This window comes from Populus nigra, chromosome 9 (genome assembly GCF_951802175.1).
Source record: "Populus nigra chromosome 9, ddPopNigr1.1, whole genome shotgun sequence".
Lineage (NCBI taxonomy): Eukaryota > Viridiplantae > Streptophyta > Magnoliopsida > Malpighiales > Salicaceae > Populus > Populus nigra.
In genome coordinates this window covers 16,548,595-16,571,553 of record NC_084860.1, presented here as the reverse complement: position 1 = coordinate 16,571,553, position 22,959 = coordinate 16,548,595, and the positions used below count along the sequence as shown (strand labels likewise).

At 31.1% G+C, this 22,959-nt stretch overlaps 4 protein-coding genes across 4 annotated transcripts; 2 read left to right on the top strand and 2 right to left on the bottom strand.

Moving 5' to 3' along the window:
• Positions 1 to 4,659: 4,659 nt before the first annotated feature.
• Positions 4,660 to 5,455, bottom strand: LOC133702968 (E3 ubiquitin-protein ligase ATL59-like). The gene has a single exon (XM_062127339.1). It carries the CDS (start codon positions 5,273 to 5,275, stop codon positions 4,733 to 4,735), a length of 543 nt encoding a protein of 180 aa, XP_061983323.1. The 5' UTR covers positions 5,276 to 5,455; the 3' UTR covers positions 4,660 to 4,732.
• A 7,793-nt stretch (positions 5,456 to 13,248) lies between these two features.
• Positions 13,249 to 16,086, top strand: LOC133703191 (large ribosomal subunit protein uL11c-like). Its single transcript, XM_062127649.1, has 4 exons — positions 13,249 to 13,570; positions 13,660 to 13,832; positions 13,926 to 13,989; positions 15,782 to 16,086. Exons 1-4 carry the CDS (start codon positions 13,330 to 13,332, stop codon positions 15,988 to 15,990), a joined length of 687 nt encoding a protein of 228 aa, XP_061983633.1. The 5' UTR covers positions 13,249 to 13,329; the 3' UTR covers positions 15,991 to 16,086.
• Positions 16,087 to 17,160: 1,074 nt separating this feature from the next.
• LOC133703390 (metal tolerance protein 1-like) lies at positions 17,161 to 19,777 on the top strand. Its single transcript, XM_062127875.1, has 2 exons — positions 17,161 to 17,309; positions 18,399 to 19,777. The coding sequence occupies exon 2, from the start codon at positions 18,399 to 18,401 to the stop codon at positions 19,644 to 19,646; it is 1,248 nt and encodes a 415-aa protein (XP_061983859.1). The 5' UTR covers positions 17,161 to 17,309; the 3' UTR covers positions 19,647 to 19,777.
• A 1,213-nt stretch (positions 19,778 to 20,990) lies between these two features.
• On the bottom strand, positions 20,991 to 22,710 carry LOC133703911 (caffeic acid 3-O-methyltransferase). The gene is given in 5 exon segments (XM_062128649.1): positions 20,991 to 21,467; positions 21,559 to 21,626; positions 21,809 to 21,872; positions 21,874 to 22,123; positions 22,239 to 22,710. Coding segments are annotated over 5 exon segments (1,086 nt in total). The 5' UTR covers positions 22,643 to 22,710; the 3' UTR covers positions 20,991 to 21,167.
• Positions 22,711 to 22,959: the final 249 nt, after the last annotated feature.

Sequence of the window (22,959 nt, the reverse complement as noted above, 5' to 3'; positions counted from 1 at the left end):
ATTCCAAACCTCTTTTTTATACGTGTAAACACAAATATAAAACAAATCAAATAAAAAACAACAAAATCAGACAACAAAGAACCTACCTTTAGATCAATAATGTATATCTAGAACAACTACTCTCTCTTGGCTTTTCTTTGGAAGATTTTGCCTTTCACAAACTTGCAAAGCTTAAGAATATTTTTGTTTAGACTTCTAAACCTTTGCACTGATATTTTTTATTGATATTTCTTTTCTTTTTCTTATCTTTTCTTATCTTTTTCTTTTTTTCTCTCTCCTTTTGTTCCACTGATCTTAGGGGGTATTTATAGGGTTTTGCTGGTGTTTTGAGAGGTTTTGAATCTATTTCTGACCTTCTGATCTTGAGGGAAGTGTTGTAAACCCTTGATAAAAACCCATTAAGAAGGCTTCATATGTGAACACATGAAAAAAAAGGTTGATTTTAGTACAATGGTTTCATTGTTAGGACTAACTAAGTTGCCTATTTTCAAGGACATGTCAGAGTAATTCTATCATCATCATCACCTAAGACTATTTAAAGTTGGTAAAGGGGATGAACACCTTTCATTTGAATCCCAACTTTATTCAATTTGAAGATTTGTAGCTCCATATTCATTCATTTGAAGTTGCCAACTCGATCAACCAAAACTACTAAAACAAGGATGCCCAGGTGACAAACGACATGTCAATCACCTTCTCTTCATTAAGTTTGAACAACATGTCATTTAAGGTTTTAATTTGGGATTAGAAAATTTAATTGAGTCCATGTTCTTCTAATTACTTTTAATTGCACTCATAATCACCTCTCAGCTGTTAATTTCATGCAAACTAACTATTGTGAAACTCAATTGCCAGCCCCAAAGTCGATCGATATTTTCATTTTAATTATTGGTTTTGAATTTGTATATTTTGACCTTCAATTGACCGACAAACTTTCAATTTCTTTAATTTGGCCTTTGATTTGGTTAATTTCATCCCTTACATTCACACATATTTTTCAATTTGGTCCTTGGTTTTGGATTTTTTCAATCAAATCCCTAATTGTCCATCAAACTTCAATATGTATGCAATTAAACCCCTAATTTGATCAAATTAACTCTTAAAAATTATAATTTAGCCCCTAGACTTTAATTTATTCCAATTAAAGCCTAAATTGACTTTCCAATTGAGTCCTTAAACATCTAATTTTGAATTTTTCTCATGAGATTGATTTTATTTTTTTTGCCAATAGGGCCTTCATCAATAGAAAATACACTATCAAATTTTTCAATCTTCTATATTTTGATTTCCTCAACCAGTTTTCGATAATTTCCTAGGCATTCTGGTATATTCTTCTCACCAATATATTTTTTTATTTTCTTCTAACATTTTTTTCATTTTTTTGTATTTTCTCTCCTTTTTTATTTTTTTTTATGTAGGGAGCAAAAAATAAGTAACAACATATAACCCCTATTTACAATAGTTATTGAGCAAAGACTTATTAAGTGTTTTGCGTAGTAAGTTTGTAAAGACAAACGAACTGTTCTTCAAACCTAATCTTCTCAAAACTTTTAGTTCGGTTGACTTGAAACTTTGTCTTCACAACAATCCCCTTCAATCAAAACTATGATCCAATTGTTTCCGTTGGGAAATGAATTCTTTCATCTTAACAACTTTTGTTCTTGGCTCAATTGACCTGAAAATCTGCATCTCAATGATTCCTTTCAATTCAAAATCAAAATTTATGTTTACAGCTTAGTTAACCTGAAATTTCAATATGACGATTCTCTTTAACAATAACTGAAATCTCTATTCATAGCTTAGTTAACCTAAAATCTCAATCTAACAATTCCCTTTAAGCATAACTAAATTTTGTGTCTATAGCTCGGTTAACCTAAAATCGTTATCTGACAATTCATTTTAACTAGAATCAAAATCTATATCTATAGCTTGGTTAACCTAAAATCCTAATCTATTGGTTCCCTTTAACCAGAACCAAAATCTCTACTACAGCTCGATTAACCAGAAATCTCAATCTGGCGATTCCTATTAACCAAAATCAAAATCTTTATCTATACTTTGGTTAACCTAAAATTTTAATTTGGTAATTCTCTTTAACCAAAACCAAAAATTTTATCTATAGCTCGGTTAACCTGAAATCTCAATTAGCGATTCTCATTAACCAGAACTAAAATCTTTATCTATAGCTCGGTTAACCTGAAATCTCAATCTAGCGATTCCCATTAACTAGAACTAAAATCTCTATTTATACCTCGGTTAATCTGAAATTCTAATATGTCAATTCCCTTTAATTAAAACTACAATCTTTATCTACAACTCAGTTAACTTGAAATCCTAATATAGTGATTCCCTTTGTAACAAATTAGTCTTTCTCTTAAAGATCCACTTAGATCCATTAGGTTTTATCCCTTCAGGTATATCAACCAAGTTCCAAACTTGGTTGGTACATGAAGTCCATAGCTTTAAGTCATTTCTTGAAATAAATATCATATATTACATCCAAGTAATTAGTAGACTTATCAATTATGAGCAACATGTCATTCACAACTTCCATGAGAGATCCTTATCTCATTGATGAATGACATGTCCTACCAAATTTATAGAGATTTTATATTTTTTAAGGTTCAGATTAAATATCCAATGTTTTAATCTTGGATATATATTTCATCTGAATGTAATGTTCCAAGAGGTGTAGAGAATCTTATTTTTTTTAGATAATCCTTGAAATATTTGGTCAAATATTAATTATTTCGATCTAATCAAAGTTTCTTAATATTTATTCCAATATGTATTTCAATTTTATTATAGTTTATATTGAACCTGGACATTTTAAATTCAGATATATAAAAACTACTCGTATAATTACCGGATCCATAAAAACATCATTATTATATATAAAAAAAACAACATTTATTCTTAATATTAAATTTAAATCCATTTAATATTGAATAAAATAAAAACAATATCTTAAAATACGAGAACAAAATAATAATTATAAAATTCTACTACCACCCTATTATAACCAGGTCTAAACTATATGGAAGGAGTCATGCGTTGATTCTGAAGTCTTGTTAGAAAAGACAAACCCCATTTGATAATGATGGTGCAATTCCCGTCTTTTGAAGACGTTGTCCGCTAATCATCAGTTTGTTTAACAAACATTGAAAAATTCACAGTTCAGAAATTCCAGTCCAATCTTTGAATCTTACTGTAGTTGCCAATTTTCTTGTTTGTTTGTTTTTTCAACATTCTCACTGTTAATGAGGCAAGGACATTGACTCGTTGTAAGGGCCTTCAAATTTTTAATGTATATCATAGATAAAATAATACTCCAACTTTTTAAATAAATTAAGTAAAAAATTAAAATTGTCTATTTAAATACAATATTTTCCTTGTTTAAAGAGCTAGACAACTACCTTTGAGTTTTTCAATTACACTAAATTTGGAATTTACACGGGTTTTCTTTATAAGTTCAAAGATAATAATTCATACCATATTAGTATTTTACATACGAACTTTTTTAGCAATAGAAAACATTAAATTATTTATTTTATTTTTTCATATTTTAATTAATGTTATAATTTTTTGGTTTTATTATAAATCTAATATAAAAAGAATTGGTAAAGATAAAATCCTCATGATAATTTTTAATTTGAATGGAATATGGGTAGTATTTTACCGTTAGGTTTTCCCAATTAAAAACTTAAGATGACGATTACAAATTTTAATTTTTTATAACAAATAGTTATAATTTTGAATGCTTTTTAGTTTTTTCAGTGGAAAAAATTCTTCTAGCTTTCCACAAAGGAATGTATTTTCTATTTTTTAAAATTTAAATAATAAAATGGAGAGAAAAACTTAAAATATCAATGAAATACGGTTTTTATTACTATATTTAGTCTCTTATTTCATTCCTCTTATTTTAGAAGGAAACTAGTTTAGAGGTGGATTTCATATTCTATTCAGTATAATTACATTTTTCTAGTTTTTCTATTTAAAGAAAATAACTATCCTATTTTATTTTATTTTATTGAGTTTTATTGGGATTTTTTAGTTTTTTTATATAAAAGATTATAAAAACCTTTTGAGAAGTAGATTTGCATGAATATTAAAAATTAAATATTATGTATTTATTCCCAATAGTTATTGTAGTTTTGGCTCGTATCTTTGTGTCATAAAACACACAAAAAAGGACATATATATCTCCCAATTCTCAATTGATCCTCAATCAAAATAATTTCTAGTCAGGTCTCTTATATATTGACCATCACCTATTAACCCTCAAATTAATACTTTTTCCCTTTGAAATCATTTACAGGAAGGACTTAATTGTCTGAAAATGATGTTGTTTTGTCATAAATCTTAATGATGTGATTAATTGGGTAATGTTTGATAAACAGGGGATATAATTGAGAATTTATTTGTTTGGGGACCAAATTGAGAATCGCATGACTGTTGAGTGACAAACATGTCTATTTCCAAAGATCAATTTCCTAATAATTTCTTTTTTTTGGAATCTTGGATGACGCCAATTTTGCTAAACTTTTCAGACCTTGAGGGGCCATGCTAGTTCATTTGATTGGTGAAAGTCTGATAAGATCTATCCCTGTAGACTGTAGAGGATGAGGAAATTGAAAATTGAAAATTGAAAATCAGACAAGCACAGAAACAAAGAGCGTATCATAAATTAGATCGAGGAAGTTCATTTACAGAGCTGTAGATGGAGATAACTTTAGCTAACTTGCTCAACCATAGCAGAATCATCATGAGCAAATATAAACATTTCAGCAGCTTCCATTTTCTTTGGAAACAGCATGGACCTGCAAGTTGGGCAGGTAACCTGGCCTTGATCCACCCAACTATCCAGGCACTTCATATGAAACACATGAGAACAGTTGCATAGTTCTCTGACTTCATCTCTTTCCTGAATACAATCCAAGCAGACAGGACACATGCTCTCGTGATCATCTTCAAGCTTCACTAACCTTTCAAGCAAGCTGCTGAATGTCATCACTGGAAGCTTCTTCTTGATCAGCCTTGTTAGAACGGAAACTGGGACTGGAATCGGTGATGGACTTAGTTCACCCATTACAAGAACATAATCCTCTGTGGGATGTTGATCTAGATCAGTGTTATAAGGTCGTCGAAGTGGCCTGGACATAAGTAGATTGCTGAGAGTCAATAGAAACAACAACTTGATGAAAGTTAGGAACTCTAGAAGAAATTGGAGACCAAAACATTTTGGCATCTTCACTGCAACAAAGGAGATCCCCATTTTTATTTTTAGTTTCCGAGGGGGGTGAAGGGAGGCTTGAAGTTGAAGAAGAAGAGGAAGCGACTGGCTAGGTAGGGTTTATAATGGAGAGGAACACTTCAAGGGGTAGAGAAATATCATAGGAAACTACGATTTAAGCAAGTGGTCAGGCAATCTTTATGGCCTGCTGAAAAAGTTGGCAGAGAAGACAATTCCACGTCTTCCTATCCTTGTTGTTATTATTATTTTACTCAGTGCCTTCCAAGGAAACCATGTTTTCTTTTTAAAAAATATAATATGGTGGTCCTACTTTTTAAAAAGTTTTAAAAGCTTGTTGGCGCAAACTTTCGACTATCTAGATACATTTACAATAAAATATTTATTTATTTAATGTATTTTTAATCCAAAATGATCATGTGAACATCAAATCCCATTATATATTAAAAGTCTATTCCGTATCATGATTAGTTATTATATTTTTAAAATGTTTTTTATTTAAAAATATATAAAAATAATATTTTTATATTTTATATTTTATTTTATTTTTAATATCGGACATCAAAATAATATGAAAAAATTAAAAATTAATTTGAAGTAAAAAAAACTCTTTTAAACTTCAAAATATAAATATCTATATAAAAATTGTTTTATTTAATCGTAGGACGTGATGGATGTGAAATTTGAGAAAGTGATTTATAATTTGGGCTTTGAATAAGATAGTTTTTCCATATAAAATAATTAATATTGAAGTCTTTATTCTAACCTTTTTTTCACTTTTTTTTTTGTAATTTGAAATAAATTTCAACTTTTAATGTTACTTTTAAATTTAAGTGTATGTTTGGGATTATGTTGTAAAATATTTTACTTGAAAATATATTAAATAAATTTTTTATATTTTTTATATTTTTATCACTAACACATTAAAATTATGGAGGAACATTAAAAAATTTTAATTTGATATTTTTTTAAACTAAATACATTTTAAAAAATATATAAAAAAAAGCTGCTGCAATTCCAAAAAGGATCAAGTTTGATGAGAGAAGCAAAAACAAAAATTGACATTTTTCTTATATAATAATAATATGATAGAACATGTTGGAGTTAACATTAGAGATAAACACAATCTTTATTAAATTGGAGAAAGAAGATAGAAATAAATTGAAATCTTCAACAGAAATGTCAACATAATAACTTCGTCGTATGGAATTTATTTATTGGCTTATTAGCCACCCAAATTGAACAGAAATGTCAATAAATTAAATTCTCCTTCAATTGAAATCTACGATGAGGCGTAGATTGCTCAGCTTGGGTCCCTTGTGAATCAGAAAAAGGAAAAGTCTCTCTCTGGCAAGCAGCCGAAATATTTTTCTTTTAATAAAGCATCCTCCAGGGAAAAGACCTCCTCCTGTCCTACAGATAAGATCCAGCGGAGATTATGAAATGGACTTGGCAACCAAACTGGAGGCGGCCGAGGGGCCTTTACTGATTATTTTTATTAGGACAAAGCTCAAAAAGCTACCCAACCTATAAGAGTAGTTTCCAGTAGATCTCAAATAATCTTTTTTTATTTCAATTAGGTCCCCGGCATATCAATAGATTTTCAATTAGATCCTTTTATTACTTTAAGCTAACGAAATGGTTAAGTAATCATTTCAAAATCATGTGATTTCTCTTTGCCCCTTTAAAAACCCTTTAATTTGCTGAAATCCTCCATGTATGCATGATAGAACAGACTATATGAAGAAATGTAATTATGTTAGGGCCTATATCGCGTGTGCGCGCGTGAAGAAAATAACATTTGTGTGGTCTTTATGTGATTATGTAATAGCTTTCTTCATTAAAAGCTAGAGAAGGGTATGATTAAGAATTCATGGATGCATTAAGGATCTAACTTAAGCTAGGGACCTAATCAAAACCGTCCTCAAAATCCGAGAACTTCTATGAAGTTTGTCTCTTTTATTAATTATTTTCTTATGAACAATAATTTCATAGCACTCATGCACGAGGAGAAATAATGCTCCTACACTTGACATAATGTCAATTTTTTAGGTTACTATTTATTGAACAATATTTATTGTATTATAAATATTTTAAAAATAAAAATCAATAAAATCAAAATAAATTTCTTTTTATAAAAAGAATAATTAATAAAACTAAGTATTTTCAAGGGCTAAAGTTATCGGCCAATTAGCACTACAACTATATAAACAAAACTCAATAAATCCCAAAAATGATTAAAAATGGCTGTCAAAACAAAATTAATTTGATACAAATGACAACGTATCATCTGCTACAATAATTTCTCAAGCATATCACTAATCCAAAAATCAAGGCCAGGTTTTTTTTTTTTTATCTTAAAGGTCCATTTTAGACGCATCTTGACCAGAAACACACCTCTAAAGCATATTTAATTCGAGAATTTTAAATAACAACAATAATAAACGTTAGCTAAAACCTTGTAAAGAATAGGATGTCAAAAATTATAATAGTATTTATATCTATGTTTGATTTTACATTTCAAAAATATTTTTAAAAAATATTAAATTTTATTTATTTTTTTCTTTATTTTAAATTAATATTTTTTTTAATATTTTTATATTATTTTAATGTGCTGATATCAAGAATAATATTTAAAAATAAATAAATATTATTTTAAAATATTTTAAAATATAAATTATTTAAAAAAATAACCATTATTACATTCTTAAACTATAATTTTAAAAAGCAAAGAGGAGGATCAAACACCGACAAACATCCTTTATCCTCCACTTCCTTTACGTCTCTCTCAAACATCAATCAAAGGCAGCAAAATTACTAAGAAACGTAAATGACAATCCTGAGCTAGTGAAGTGCGCGACTGATAAAGTTATGCCTAGCTAGTGATTGAGGAGTTATCCCCTCCTGAGCTTTGTGGTTGGCCACGTCATCACAAAACTTGAGAGGTTTTTAATTTATTTGTTTTTATATTTTAAAGGTATTTTAAAAAAATAATATTTTTTTTATTTTAAATTAATATTTTTTTAATATTTTAGATTATTGATGCACTAATATTAAAAATAAATTTTAAAAAACACAAAATAATATTTTTTTAAATAAAAAATATTTTAAAAAATAACCCTAATCTAAATATCCTTTTTACTAAGAGTAAATGATAAAAAAAAAAATATATATTTGTGGTGGAACACAGATGGGAACCTCTCTCATGCTTATATGAGCAACTAATGAATAAGCAAAAGATCTCCTTAAATTAATTGATCAAACGAAAAGGATCCCAACGAAATTAAGTGATAGCTAATATCTCTCTGTATTTTTTTTTCTATTTTGGAGAAATAAGATCCCTTAAATTAATCAAACGAAAAGGTTTCAGCTCGTAAAGGGAAATATAAAAGAAAAATAAAATAAATAAATTAAGGGAGTTAAAATACAATTTATTAAGTAAATAAAAAATAAGTTAAAAATCATGATGATAAAATGTTTGAGATGGTTTTGTTACGTAAACAACTTATGCCGTACTTCTAAAAGAAATTGATGAATTGATTTGGGGTTTTTGATGATTGTGTATTGGATTGAAATGTTTGGGATAGGTTATTTCATGCTCTCCTCTAAAATATTTTGTTGCCCTCGAAAGCTAAAAAAGATGGCCTTTCGTACAAGAGCTTTTGTATTTTTTTGCATTTATTTGCACAATTAATTAATAATTAATGATTGAATCTTTCAAAGCTTAAAAATATTGACCTAGCAAATAAGGGTTTTTTTTTTTTTTATCTTTACACAATTTTTACATAGTAAAATGATGTATATAACCTTTGACTTAAAAAAATAAGGCTGGCTCGGGAGGGCCTTTTTTTCTTTTGCAAATTGGTTTTTTTGAAATAATTTTATGCCCTTGAATCCTATTTAGTAATTTGCATTATTAAAATGTTAATATATCAATTAAAGAGACTGACACATGTTGTTCACGTGTTCACGCGTCAACATCCCGTGCGCCATTGTAAAGGTGCTTGAGTGCGTCATTCTAAAGGTGCATGAGGTGTATTCCGGTAGCCAAAAGCTTCTAACCGTCGTCTCATTCGACTTGTTAAATAACGACGCAACTGTTGGAGTGACATATTTGGTCAGGATGGCGGAGGTTCAGCAATTATGGAGTTTTTTCCTCCTCCCTTTCTTTTCTCTCTCCTGGGCCTCGGTATTCGTGCAAAGCCTTTAAATATTTAGTTATATCCTCCAGAATGCATTTTTTTTGAATTTATTTCTTATTCTTTTGATTTCTATTTTTTTTATTTTAATGCTTCTTGAAGTTTTTTTTTTTAATTTATCCCTTATCATTTAATTTCATTAGATTTTTTTTGTATTCAATCTGATCCTTATTCTTTTATCCTTCATATTAATATATTTTTGATTTTTGATTTTATAATTTAATTTAATTTTATCTGTTTTTCAATTTTGGTCCCATTATTTATTATTGCTCTTTTTTTATCCTTTTCTTTATTTATTTTATTTTTCAATTTAATCCCTCATTAGTTTATTTCAATTATTTTTTGTGCATGGTTTAGTCCTCATTGTTTTAATTTAATTTAATTTAATTTTCTTTTATGATTTAGAATTTTGCTTTGTAATTTTTTTGTGTCTGTCTTTTACAAGGTAATCTCAGTCTCATGACTTGGTCCACCAGTTTCTATGATGAACTTGGTTTAAGTTTGGTCTTTTTTAAAATCCTTCTTAAAAATTGGTGTTTTTTTTTTCATTTTTTTTCATTTGACATTGACTTATTGGAGCTTTGTGATTTGTTTTGCTTTTCTTTTTATTAAGTTGTTCATGTCTCATATCTTGGGTCACAAGTTAATTTATTATTTTTTTAATTTTATCATTTGCCATTAAATTATTGACCATTGAGCGTGTTTTAGTAAATATTATTAAAAAACAAAACTGACACGGGCAACGTACGCTCAGCGAGTAATGGCCTCTATGCCATTCAAGAGGCACGTGAGGTCCCTTTTCTGGTTACCAAAAACTTGCTTTTGTGGTGATGTTGGGAGGGACGAGTCGTACTCTTTCTAGCAGTATGACGCATGTTGATGAAGGAGGTATGATTGGGTCGGGGTGGAGTTTTTTCTTTCTCCTCTCTTCTCTCTTTCATTCCCTATAAATTCGAGCTTGACCTTAAAAAAACAATTGTGTCTTCTGATTTGTGATTTGATCAATTTTGACCCTCATTTTAATCACTATTTATTTGGCTTTTGATTTTTTGTAAGAATTTTTTTATTTCATTCCTGAACATTTTATTCAATTTTATTTTTTAATCCAATTTGGTCCCTCTACTTTTGATTGTTCTATTTCTATGTTTTATACTTTTTTCTTCTTATTATTTTTTTTGCAATTTTTTCCTCGATTTTGTTGCATTTGTTTTCATAATCCATTTTTTTTTTCATAATTGTTTTGATTACTATATTCTTATTCTTTTCTTTATTTATCTTTTTTCTCAATTTTATCCTTAAATATTTAATTTCATTTGATTTTATATTTAGTTTTGGTCCTTATTCTTTCGATTATTTTTTTTCTTAATCATTTTCTCAGTTTTTTTGGAATTTAGCCCTTGAGGATTTTCTATCATTTTGTTTTTATATCATATTTGGTTTGCATTGTTTGGATTTTAATTGTTTTATGATTGAATATTTTATTTTGTTATTTTTTTCGTGCTTGCCTTCCAACATGGCAATCCTTTATTGAAAATTAATTTTTTAAAAAAAATTCATAATTTGGCATTTTATTATTAAGCCCTTAACTTCATTGTTTGTTCTATTTTATTTTTTTGTTGTGTTATCCTGATCTCATATCTCATGTAATATGTTAATCAAGTTAACCATAAATAACTCAAATTTCTTAATAAATTTATTTTTTTATATAATTTTATCATTCTATATTAAATTTTTGGCCCTTAAGCTATGTGATTTTTTCACTTTTCTTTATACTTGGTTATCTTGAGAGCAAGTTAGTCAAATTAACCCGAGTTAACTTGTATTTTCTTAGTATTTTTTTTTTATTTAACTTTGGTCTTTGTTGCTAGGTGCTTTTTTTAAAAGTCTAATTTGTTTTAACTTGGTCTCATGTCACAAGTGGCGGGTTGATCGAGTTAATATAGGTGGACTCATTAATTTTTTTAATGTTTTTAATTTCATCATTTTGCATTAAATTACTTGACTTTAAGTTTTGTCATTTCTTTGCATCTCTTATTGTTTTGTTATTTTAAGAGCGGGTTGGTCAAGTTAACCCGAGTCAATTTGCATTTTCTTTTTCAATGTTTTTTTATTTAACTTTAATTTTTTTTGTTAGGTATTTTTTTAAGTCTAATTTTTCTTTTTGACCCCAATTTTTCTTTTTTTCTTTTCTTTTCTCTTTCTCTCTATCCTCTATAGTTATGAAATGTTAAATTCATCAATTTTACAATTAAAAAAGTCATAAATTTTGAATTCTCTATACTGTATTTTTTATCTAAATATTTTTTACACCATATTATTTTTTTATTTATTTTTCTATGCTAGAGTACAAAAACACTCAAAATTATATTTGGGAGTACGTGAGACAAAACTTAGGTAGCTTTCGGGAACATCACCTCAACGTTGTTAGGTAAAAATTTAATTTTTTTTATATATTGTTGAATTGTTTTGATATGAAAGATAATTTTTTTAAAATAAAAATATATATTTTTAAATATTTTAAAAAATATCTACTGTCAGCTACTGTCCGCTACCAAACTGCCGACCCCGTGAGCGTGCCGCTTAAAGAATTTCTAACATCTCCTTCAAATGGACGCTTGTTTGCCATTATCGATAAGGCAACCCTTTTCACTTGTAGAAGGGAAGGTGAAGTGACGGTGACATGACATCTATGATAAATGACATTTCGTAGCTGATTGGATATTTCATGGTTGTTACCGTATAGTTTTTTTTAAATATATTAAAATATATTTTTTTATTTTTTAAATTTATTTTTAATATTAATATATTATATTAATTTTAAAACATAAAAACATTTTTAAATACAAAAATAAATATACTATAATAATCGGATTTTTTCTCATTAATTTATAATTAATAAAAATAATTTATAAACTATTATAATTAAAAAAATTAATAAAATAACATAACTTGCAACCAAGTTGTGCTATTCCTATTAAAACCTTTTAAAATTTGAAAAAGATTGCATGGTTGAGAGCATAACATCTCTTAGCTTTTGAAATTTTTAAAATTAAATTATTTATAGTCACGTCAACTTTAAAAAATTAAAATTTGTGTAGGTTGTGCTTCTAAAAATTACTTACTTTTATTTCTAGTTTTTTTTTAATGTATGTCTACATTGATTTTATTTATCTATGTATACTTATACTTGTTGATGTAACACTTATTCTTTTATCAAGTAGGTTTAAATGTTAGAAATTGACAATTGTAAATAGCATATGAAGTATCTTTTTTTTTTTTTGTAATTTACCTAATCTATCCTTATACAATTGAACAAATCCTCAATTTTTCTCTATATTTTTAATAGCTTGTTTGTTTTGTGTTTTAAAAATATATTTTTTAAAAATAATTTTTTAATTTATTTCAAAATAATTATTAGTGTTTTTAGATTTTTTTGATATACTGATGTAAAAAATAAATTTAAAAAAATAAAAAAATATTATTTTAATGTATTTCTAAATAAAAAATATTATTTTTAAAAATAAACGTGTTAATGTTAATGTATGTATAATATCAAATTCTCTAATATATCACCCAATAAATAAGAAAACTCAGTTATATAGTAAGGATATATGGATCTATTTAAATTATATATGAATTAATTTGTAACAAAAGTTCATGCTCTTAATCACATTGGTTGGGCCTTTGAAACTGGATAACATCTCTTGAACCCAATGAATATCAATCCATTTACAAAAGGCTGAAGCTGGAAGAGAGAAATAACCAAAAAAAAAAAATCAAGCCCAAACACAAATTGAAGATGGAAAGGATATGACAAGTTTTATCTATAACATCATTTCTTTCCTTCTCTTTTCATGATCTCTCACTCTCTTTTCCACAATGGCTTCTTCTACTCTCTTTACCCATTATCACTTCACTTCTCCTTCTCCTTCTTCAAAGAACAATGCTAACATCAAGCTTTCCTCTTCTCTTTTTGTTTCTCCCATTAGCTTATCTTCAAACCCCAACATTTCTCTTCAATTCTTTGACAAGAAACACTCCCCACTTCTTTCAACAGCTCCAAGAAGGCTCTCAGTTATTGCAATGGCACCTCCTAAACCTGGCGGAAAGGCCAAGAAAGGTAAAAAAAAATGTTCCCTTTATGTTTTTGTTTTGTAAAGTTTCAATTTTTGGGTTTTTTGTGATGATTTTGTTTTTTGGGGGTTGCAGTGATTGGATTGATAAAGTTGGCTTTAGAGGCAGGGAAAGCAACTCCTGCACCACCTGTAGGACCAGCACTCGGTTCAAAGGGTGTAAATATCATGGCTTTTTGTAAGGATTATAATGCAAGAACTGCTGATAAAGCTGGTTATGTCATTCCTGTTGAGATTACTGTTTATGACGTAAGAATTTCATTTTTTTGCAAAGTTTTGACCGGGTTGAGTTTTTGGGGGGTTTTATGGTGTTTCTTGTTTTGACCTTCTGTTATTATTCAGGATAAAAGCTTTACTTTCGTTTTGAAGACACCTCCTGCTTCAGTTTTATTGCTCAAGGCTGCAGGTATGCTTGCATATGTTTTTTTTTCACCAACTGTTTGATGTGTTTTTTTTAATCCGCTAGCCATGTTCCGTTTCTGTTCTAATTTCCTACCTTTCGAAGTTGTTATGTTTTCCTAAAGCCTGAGGTCAATGTTTCAATGGGTTTGTACTTTAGTGCATCGAATTCTATGAATGATTGCCTCTAATTATTGAATATCTAAAAATGTCTATACAAGTTTTATAAGGGAGAGGCATTTATGATACCTGTCAAACAAAATATATCACGTGAATAATAGAGTGGACAAGCTGTTTGCAGATAGTTAAATGATCAAACTATTTAAAGGCTTCTTTAAGAGACACATGTATGGTTGTAGCATGCACACAGGATAAGCAGTTGTGAAAGGTGCTGTAATAATTGAGTTTGTAAGAGTCGGTGGTAACCTTGTGCACAAAATACACATGCTAATATTCTCATTTTAAGCTTCTTGGTTATTAGGTTAGAGTTTGTGGTGATGTGAATCGTTCTTTTTTCACTTAAGTGAAGTCATTCATATTCAATGTGTTGTGTTTTTCTTTGATTATTTTAGACCAAAAGGAGTTCCAGCAACAATATTTTTGTGAGATTTAATGAATTTGGGATCGGGAATTTAGAGCAAGAAAAATGCTATAATTTTTTTTTATTAACATGAGGGTTCGGGTTAGCTTGTGCGCACTTCGACTAATCCCACGGGCCCTGAAGTTAACAACCATGTAAATCTCTAGTGGCTCTGAGGTTTGTGAGACTCGAACTGGTAACATTTAGAGAGCAAATCTAGAGCCTTGACCAATTGACCAATTATGCTGTATTAGGTTTTTGAAGGGGGGATCTTATATTTGACCAAATTGCCTGAGTCTGTTTTGGAAGCTATTTCGGAAAAGAGTCATTTCACATTATGAGCTCTAATTTTGATTTGTTTGGTTAATTATTCTGTAGTATAGAAAAGTAAGCTGTGGAAGGGAAACCCCAATATTGTTACCTTAAAGACTCCGTAGTTTCCCCCTTTCAGTGCTTGGTAATATTCTCAATGTTTGTAGCAATCTTAGATTAGACAAGTGGAGTTTCACTTTACATTGTATCTCATTAGCTCCATAGCAATTCTTTTCCATCTTCAACATGTGTAGTTTTATTCGACCACCGCTGATGCCAGAGCTGCATTGTTGTGCTTCAATGTTTATCATAGGATGTTCACTCAGAGAAGAGTTTAGCTGAAACTCTTCCTAGATGCAACCTATCCTTGTCAAAATCTTACCAAAACTTATGTTCTTTGTATTATGAAACCACTTCTGTTTTCTTTGACTTAGAAACAAATACCTGACTCTGAAAATGAACACATTTGTGTGTGTGTGTGTGTATTTTCCAGTTGATGCAAGAGCATCAACAAAAAAATTATCCTTGTTTTCCTTTTCTTTTTGTTGGAGTAGAATTCCTACTACTAATCCAGCCTCTTTTTGGTGATGTCTCTATAGACAATTAGGCTTTAGAAATAACTTGTGTTTCCATATATATACGTAGAGGAGCTACCAGCATTGTGTCAGGAAACATACAAGTTTCATGCATATGGCTTCAACATAGTTATTCAATATATGCCCAAGAATCTCATTTTTGAAAGAGAGAAATTGTTGACTAGCTCCTTCAAAAAGGTGCTGCTTAAAGTGAGGATAGGAAATTGGCATTTAATCCATAGACAAGTTTGTTATTGTGGACTGGTAGTTATATCATCTGCCATTCAATTGTCATTGCTGTAATATAGATGTTGAATCTTGGTTCTTATTAGGAGTGGAGAAAGGTTCTAAAGACCCAAAGATCGAGAAAGTGGGTATGATCACGATTGACCAATTGCGTGCCATAGCTACTGAAAAGCTGCCAGACTTGAATTGCACAACCATCGAATCAGCAATGAGAATCATAGCAGGCACTGTAGCTAATATGGGGATTGATGTTGATCCTCCTATTCTTGAACCCAAAACAAAGGTTGTCTTGTAGTTCACTTTGTTATTTTTGCCTTGATTTTGGAATGTTTGTATTTAGAATAATCTGTAGGAGCAATTCATGGAAAGATTTATATTCATAGTTCTGTAACTTCAATGTCGGTCCGTTTGACGATAAATTTTATGATCCTGGTGAATGACTCGAGCTTTACTCGAGAATCTAAGCATGGCCAAAGTTCATCCTTCATAGGATGATGATCAGACTCTGCTGGAACTGGCTTTAGAGGCACATTTTGCAGTTAGCATGAGGTTTGTTTCATGTTCCATTACCCCAAATTGATGGATGGTAACATTGTGCTAAAAGATTTGTTGGGAAAACTCAATGGAGTGACCAAAGCCAAGCAAGCATTGATGAAGAATGAGAAGGGAAACAAACTTTTCCAGGATTATGGTAGTGTGTTCCATCTCTAGTCACAACTCATAAGTGGGAATCGAATTCTATTCAACTTTTGGTTCCATCGTGTCCGCCATGCAATGATTCATGAAGTCAAATGCTAGTTGATGAATACCCTACTGAAGTGGGATTATCATCAGTGGTGATAATTGGGGGAACAAGATTCCTCGTGTACCGGATGTATTGTTGCAAAATTTTGAATGAATTGAAACAAACCGAACTAGATAATTAAACTAATTGGTTTCATGAAGTCAAAACTTTTGCATGATTTCAGATTTCACAAGATTTCAGATTTAGATATCGGGATGGTCTAAACATAGTAAGAAAGTAAATAGTTTATTTACTAAAATTTACCAAACCTATATAGAAATTACATTTAAAAACAAATCAACCTAAATCAATCCATAAATTCGATACATAGCACTTTTGGTATCAACTTCAAAATTAAGAATTTATACCAAAACAAGATTAAAAATTTGAAGTGACTGTTGACTAAGAAAAGGGGAAGATCTTAAGGAAATAATCCTTAATTGGAAAATAAAAACTACAAAACAAAAACCATTCCATTTACAATACTTTTTTAAAATATTTTTTATTTAAAAATATATTAATTTTTTTAAAAATTTATTTTTAATATCAACATATTAAAATTATAAAAAATACTTAAAAAATATCATTTTTATTTTTTCAAATAAAATACATTTTTAATATCCAATGATGTGGTCTCTTCCTCCATCTGTAAATACTTGAAAAAAAAAAAAATTTCACAACCCGCAACATAAACACAAGGAAAGAAAACATTAGTACTTTAGTGCTGTAATGCTCTCTCCATCTGTCATACAGAGAGAGCGATAATAGAAGCTGAAGCAAAGATACTATTGCCAACATTAAAAAGCTTTAGAATTTAAGCAGACCAAAAGGTACTTCCTTTGTCTTTCTCTCTTGTTTATTGATTGGTATTAGTTATGGATATGGAATCTAATGCTTTTTATTTTATTTTATCTTGGATCTTTAAAAGAAAATTTATTTACCTTCTGGATTAAAGTTTATTGCTTTTTGTCATTTAGTGGAGTTTTAGTCAATGGGTCCCGTGGATTTGTCCTGTTCATTCAATTTTTTGGCCTTTTGTGTTCGTTGTTCTAAAGTGGATAATGGTTTTTTAAGGTTTTTTTTTTTATCTGAACAAAAAGTTTGTTTTTTTAATGATCATGGATGAGGGATTTGATGGCGGGTTTGGTTTGTTATCTTGGATTGTCAAGGGCTCGTTTTGTTCCATGTTTGTGTTGTGGCTGGTTCTTATTATGGAGCTTTGGGTGATTAATGATTATATTTCCAAGATTTGTGGTGATTGAGGAATGGATTCTGCTTGAAGGTCAAAACTTGTTAATTTGAATATCTATGGTTGTTAGCTTGCTCATTGTCAATGATTGATCTAATTACCGTATGGTATGTTTATCAACGAACATTTAGCTTATTGTTGGCTGGTCATTAGGTTTGGTTCAATAGATGCCTCTATGTCAGCGTTTAATGTTACGGATTAGCTCCAAATCCGAATGCTGATTGCGAGTCAATGTTGAATGTTTTTCTAGAATTTTATAAGCAATGTGTTTCCCTTAAAGTACTCCTTGATGGAATTGAGCCCCCAAAAGATATTAGAATGGGCTGAAGCAACTGACATTTTTGTATTCATTGCTGAAATGATTTATGACTCGCTAATTTTGTCCATGGGTTTATGATACCATGGCACAAGCTGTTGCTTCAGGGATTTATTGCAGGGGTTCAATTGCATAAATTTTCTTTTCTTTGATTTTTTTTCTTCCAATGCTCAAGGATCAGAATTGAAGGTTGCGAAGTATTGTGTGACGCTATGGTTGCATATATGCAACAAGATAAAAGTGCTGTATTTAATTGCTGCAGGAACTTATAATCTCTAGAGACGTGTTTGTCCTTGAATATGTTTATATATTAATATTCATCTAAGTTTTGTTATTGCTGCTGGTTAAATTCAGATGGAAGTGCGAAATTCAGAACATGGACGTATAATTGACATACATGTAGATGTTCCAGCTGTGAAGACTAGCCTGGGTGGGAGTAGGATTTGTGCGGGAGCAACATGTGGATTTTCAGATGCTAAAACCAGTTCTAAAGATGCAAAGGAACGAGGGGCGTCTATGAAGAAACTTGGATGGGCAGTTGTGCTCTGTCTTATCTTCATGGCTGTTGAAATTGTAGGAGGCATAAAAGCCAACAGTCTCGCGATCTTGACTGATGCAGCTCATCTTTTATCAGATGTTGCAGCTTTTGCAATCTCTTTATTTTCAATCTGGGCATCAGGATGGGAGGCGACTCCACGCCGAACTTATGGTTATTTTAGGATTGAGATACTTGGTGCTCTTATTTCCATCCAGATGATATGGCTTCTTGCAGGGATCCTTGTGTATGAAGCTATTGCCAGACTTATTTACGATACAGGTGAAGTTCAGGGTGCTCTCATGTTTGCTGTTTCTGCTGTTGGCTTACTGGTTAATATTGTCATGGCACTCTTGTTGGGTCATGATCACGGTCACGGTCACGGGCACGGGCATGGTGGGCACGATCATGGCCACAGTGATCATGACCATAGCCATGAGGATCATGATCATGCCCATACCAACAGTTTAAGTGGAGCCACACATCATAATCACCACCATCATGAGGGGAACTCCGAAGACAATGACGAGCATCATGACACACATGGAGCAGATCTTGCCGAGCCTCTGCTTAGTAGTCACACAGAAGTTGAAAATAAAACAAAAGGTGGGCATAAACAAAAGAAGCAACGAAATTTCAATATTCAGGGGGCTTATCTTCACGTATTGGGAGATTCAATTCAGAGTTTTGGGGTGATGCTTGGTGGGGCAATTATATGGTATAAGCCAGGGTGGAAAATCATTGATCTGATATGCACCCTTGTGTTTTCCATTATTGTGTTGGGCACAACAATCAGTATGCTACGGAATATTCTGGAGGTTCTCATGGAGAGCACGCCGAGGGAGATTGACGCAACTACGCTTGAGAAGGGTCTCTGCGAAATGGACGAGGTGGTTGCCGTCCATGAACTGCACATTTGGGCAATAACTGTAGGGAAGTGTTTGTTGGCTTGCCATGTTATGATCAAGCCTGATGCTGATGCTGACATGGTACTAGACAAGGTTATAGATTACATTAAGAGAGAACACAATATCAGTCATGTGACCATTCAGATAGAGCGACAGTAACCATTTAGATGGGGGCAACTACAAGTTACATGTCAGTGGCTTAGCGTCAGTTTTGAACTTTTACTTTTAATTCTGTGTCATTGATTAATAACTGGTTTTATGAATTTTGGCAGGTTCATGATTTTCTCTAACTTGCTGACAAATTCCACGTTCGTCATTCACTTATTTTCCAATGCATCTAACAGCAAGAAAGCTACACCCATCTTGTAGAATGTGTTTGTGGCAACTAGAGATTAGAATTTTATAAGAATTGCAGAGTTTAGGGGACATCGGCCACTACTTCACTAAGCTGATGTTAATCACTAAGCAATCACATATTTTGATCAACTCCACTACTGAAAAATACAAGCACCACAAGCACCTGTTTTCAGGGGCTTCTGGAACTACCATGTACATTACAATCACTTTTCCATTGTGGTTTTGATGGTGTTTGAGAGTGTTGTAATAATTTTTTTACAACTGTTTTTATTTGAAAAAACATTAAAAAAATATTTTTTTTAAAAAATTATTTTAGATATTAACATATCAAAATGATCTAAAAACACTACAAAAATTAATTTAAAGCGAAACAAATTTAAATTTTAACGAAAAACAGGTTGAAATTTACTTCCAAATACCCTCTTCATAACAATATAATTCTGACAACTTCTGACGTGAATGATATCGAAGAATAATAAAACTTGTTACATGTTAAAACTTTAAAAAATCAAAAACACTGTCAAAATTTTCAAAATCCAAAAACACCATAAGTATAAGATACCCTTAACGGTAGGATAATTAGAAATGATCATGTTAAGCACAGAACTATCCTCACCACCCACATCCACCAAGGTTTTTACACCTTCGAAGCCACCATACATCCAGAATTCTCTCCATAAATATGGGGTTGAAATCTCTCGTGCAGATACTGTCTAGAGAACATGTGCGAATGGAATGGCTAGCTAGCAAGAAGGCAAAGGATACGGTCAATCACAAAAGGCGCATAAGTTGTTCTGAGAGTGGGGAGGCAGTTGTTCTGAGTGGAAAGTATTTTGTTGGTATATTTTGTTAGCTACATTATCCAATTTATAATCCATCTAAAATGTTTGTCTTGCTTACAGGACTACCTTAATGATCTTAGTTTGCAATCAGTTCTTGTGACAAGTCCGGTGGATGGTGCTGTGAGGAAATATTAAATCTGTCATCCTTCGAATTTCAGCCAGGGCACTTGCTGATCAGGTATAGAATCATCTACAGAAAAAACTAGAAGTGGTTTAGGCTTCCTTTTCTGCGCCAGAACTTGCTGTGCTGCCAAGTCCAGTTTCCGGAGCTAAACAAATAAATTATGGTTGACTCTTGATAATCTGCTGATAAATTCAACATTCATTGATTTTCCAATACATTCAACATTTATGAACTACTTCCTCACCAAGAGCTACACTCACTAGAGATTGAGTTCTATGAGAATTGATCATCAGCTTCTGAAATGCAACCACATGAGCAATTGGGTAAGCTGATGTAACTACAACAGTAATAATGCACTTATTTTTTTATGAACTCCACTACTGAAAAATTACAAACAAAACAAGCAACTCGAATATGAGAAAATCCAGCTTCCTTTCCCAAGGTTTCAAATTCTTTTTCTGTCCTTTCTTTTCCTTGCGGACTCATGCTTGTTATGAACAAATAATTCTGTAGCATGCTTTTAGCTTTAACATTGGTTTCAGGGGTTTCTGGAACTACCATATCCACCACTATAACTTTTCCGTTGTCTGGTAAAGCTTCATAACAATTCTTTAGCAGTTTTAGCAAGTGCTCATCATCCCAGTTGTGAGTTATCCACTGTTTCATTCAAAAATATCATTTTCAGTTCCCTAACAGAGGTATGTAGCTAACAAATTGTTAAAACTTCACTATTATCAAATCTTATTACCTTCATGAAAATGGCATCTCCTCCTTTCGGAATTGTTACGAATCCGTCCCCCGCGACATGCTCAATTCCTACAGAACAAAACTTGTTCAGACTGCTCAATTTTGTACTCTTTAAGTAAATGATCAAACAACTGTAGTCTGTATCTATGCAGTTTTCCTACTAGTCGCGTTTCAACTTCAAGAATAGGCAAGCATCCTTTCGATTTGTATGTAATAAGTTAAAATAAAAGATCAAAACAAAAGATCAATACCTGGGTAGGATGGTGAGCTTTCCACAACTGAAGCCAAATCATAGTTGATACCCTTAATTGCAGGGTACGTACTTGGTAATGATCATGTTAAGGATAGAACCATTGCCACCACCCACATCCACCAAGCATTTTACACCTTCAAATCCATCATATATGTCCAGAATTGTCTCCATAAATGTAACGTTGAAACTTTTCATGGAACTGCTGAATAGCTCACAAAATCTTGCATCTTTTTTTAGATATTCTGCAGAATTTATCCCATGAGCCTTTTCAAATGGAATCCCTCCTTCCAGAACTGCGTCTTTTAAGTGGTACCTGTTGTTATTTCATTGTGAAAGAAGAAGAAAAATCACAAACTAACTATAGCAACAAACAATTCGGCAACAAAAATAGAATATATGAAAGAAGCAATACTTATGAAGTCTCTTACCACATATCCATCATAACCTTGTCATGAATCATAGCTAAAAAGGGACTCAACGATCCTCCATCCTGGTTCTTGGTAAAGTATTTGGCCACAGGTGCTAATCCATATAACCTCTGGGAATGACCATCCTGAATATTCTTGGTGGACACCGAGCAAGTAAGAATAGAATGGCTTGCGAGCAGGCATAGGTTACGGTCTAGCAGAATATGGGCTTCCGGGTTGTTTTGTGTGGGAAATTGAGAGACAATATCTGAAGCTGAGAGCAAGGCATCAGGACCAGCCTTTTCTATTATCTCAAACACACCAAGCTCTATTGCTGCTTTCAAAACCAGAGGCAGCACTGATGCACTTGAAAGTTGCATAGCATACTGGAGATGATAGTCTTCCTCATAGGTTGAGGTTGCCATTTGTTTTTGCTTGCAATAGGAAAAGGAAAGGTGTTATTAACCCATAAAATTGCTAGTAAAACTTTCCACGGTGAATTGTATCTCCATCTACATTAAAAAAACCACGGCCTTTAGTTTATTTGTTAATAATAATAATAATAATAATAAAAGAAGTACAGACAGCTTGCCATTAAGACTTTTCTATGTGAGGACAAACGTTATCACGTCTCTTCAATTGTTTTTTATACAAAATGAAGAACTTTTGACTGCACACTTGCCTGCAAAGTCCGACATTTTGTAGTTCTACGTGGAATGCTCAAATTTGTTTTTGTATTTGG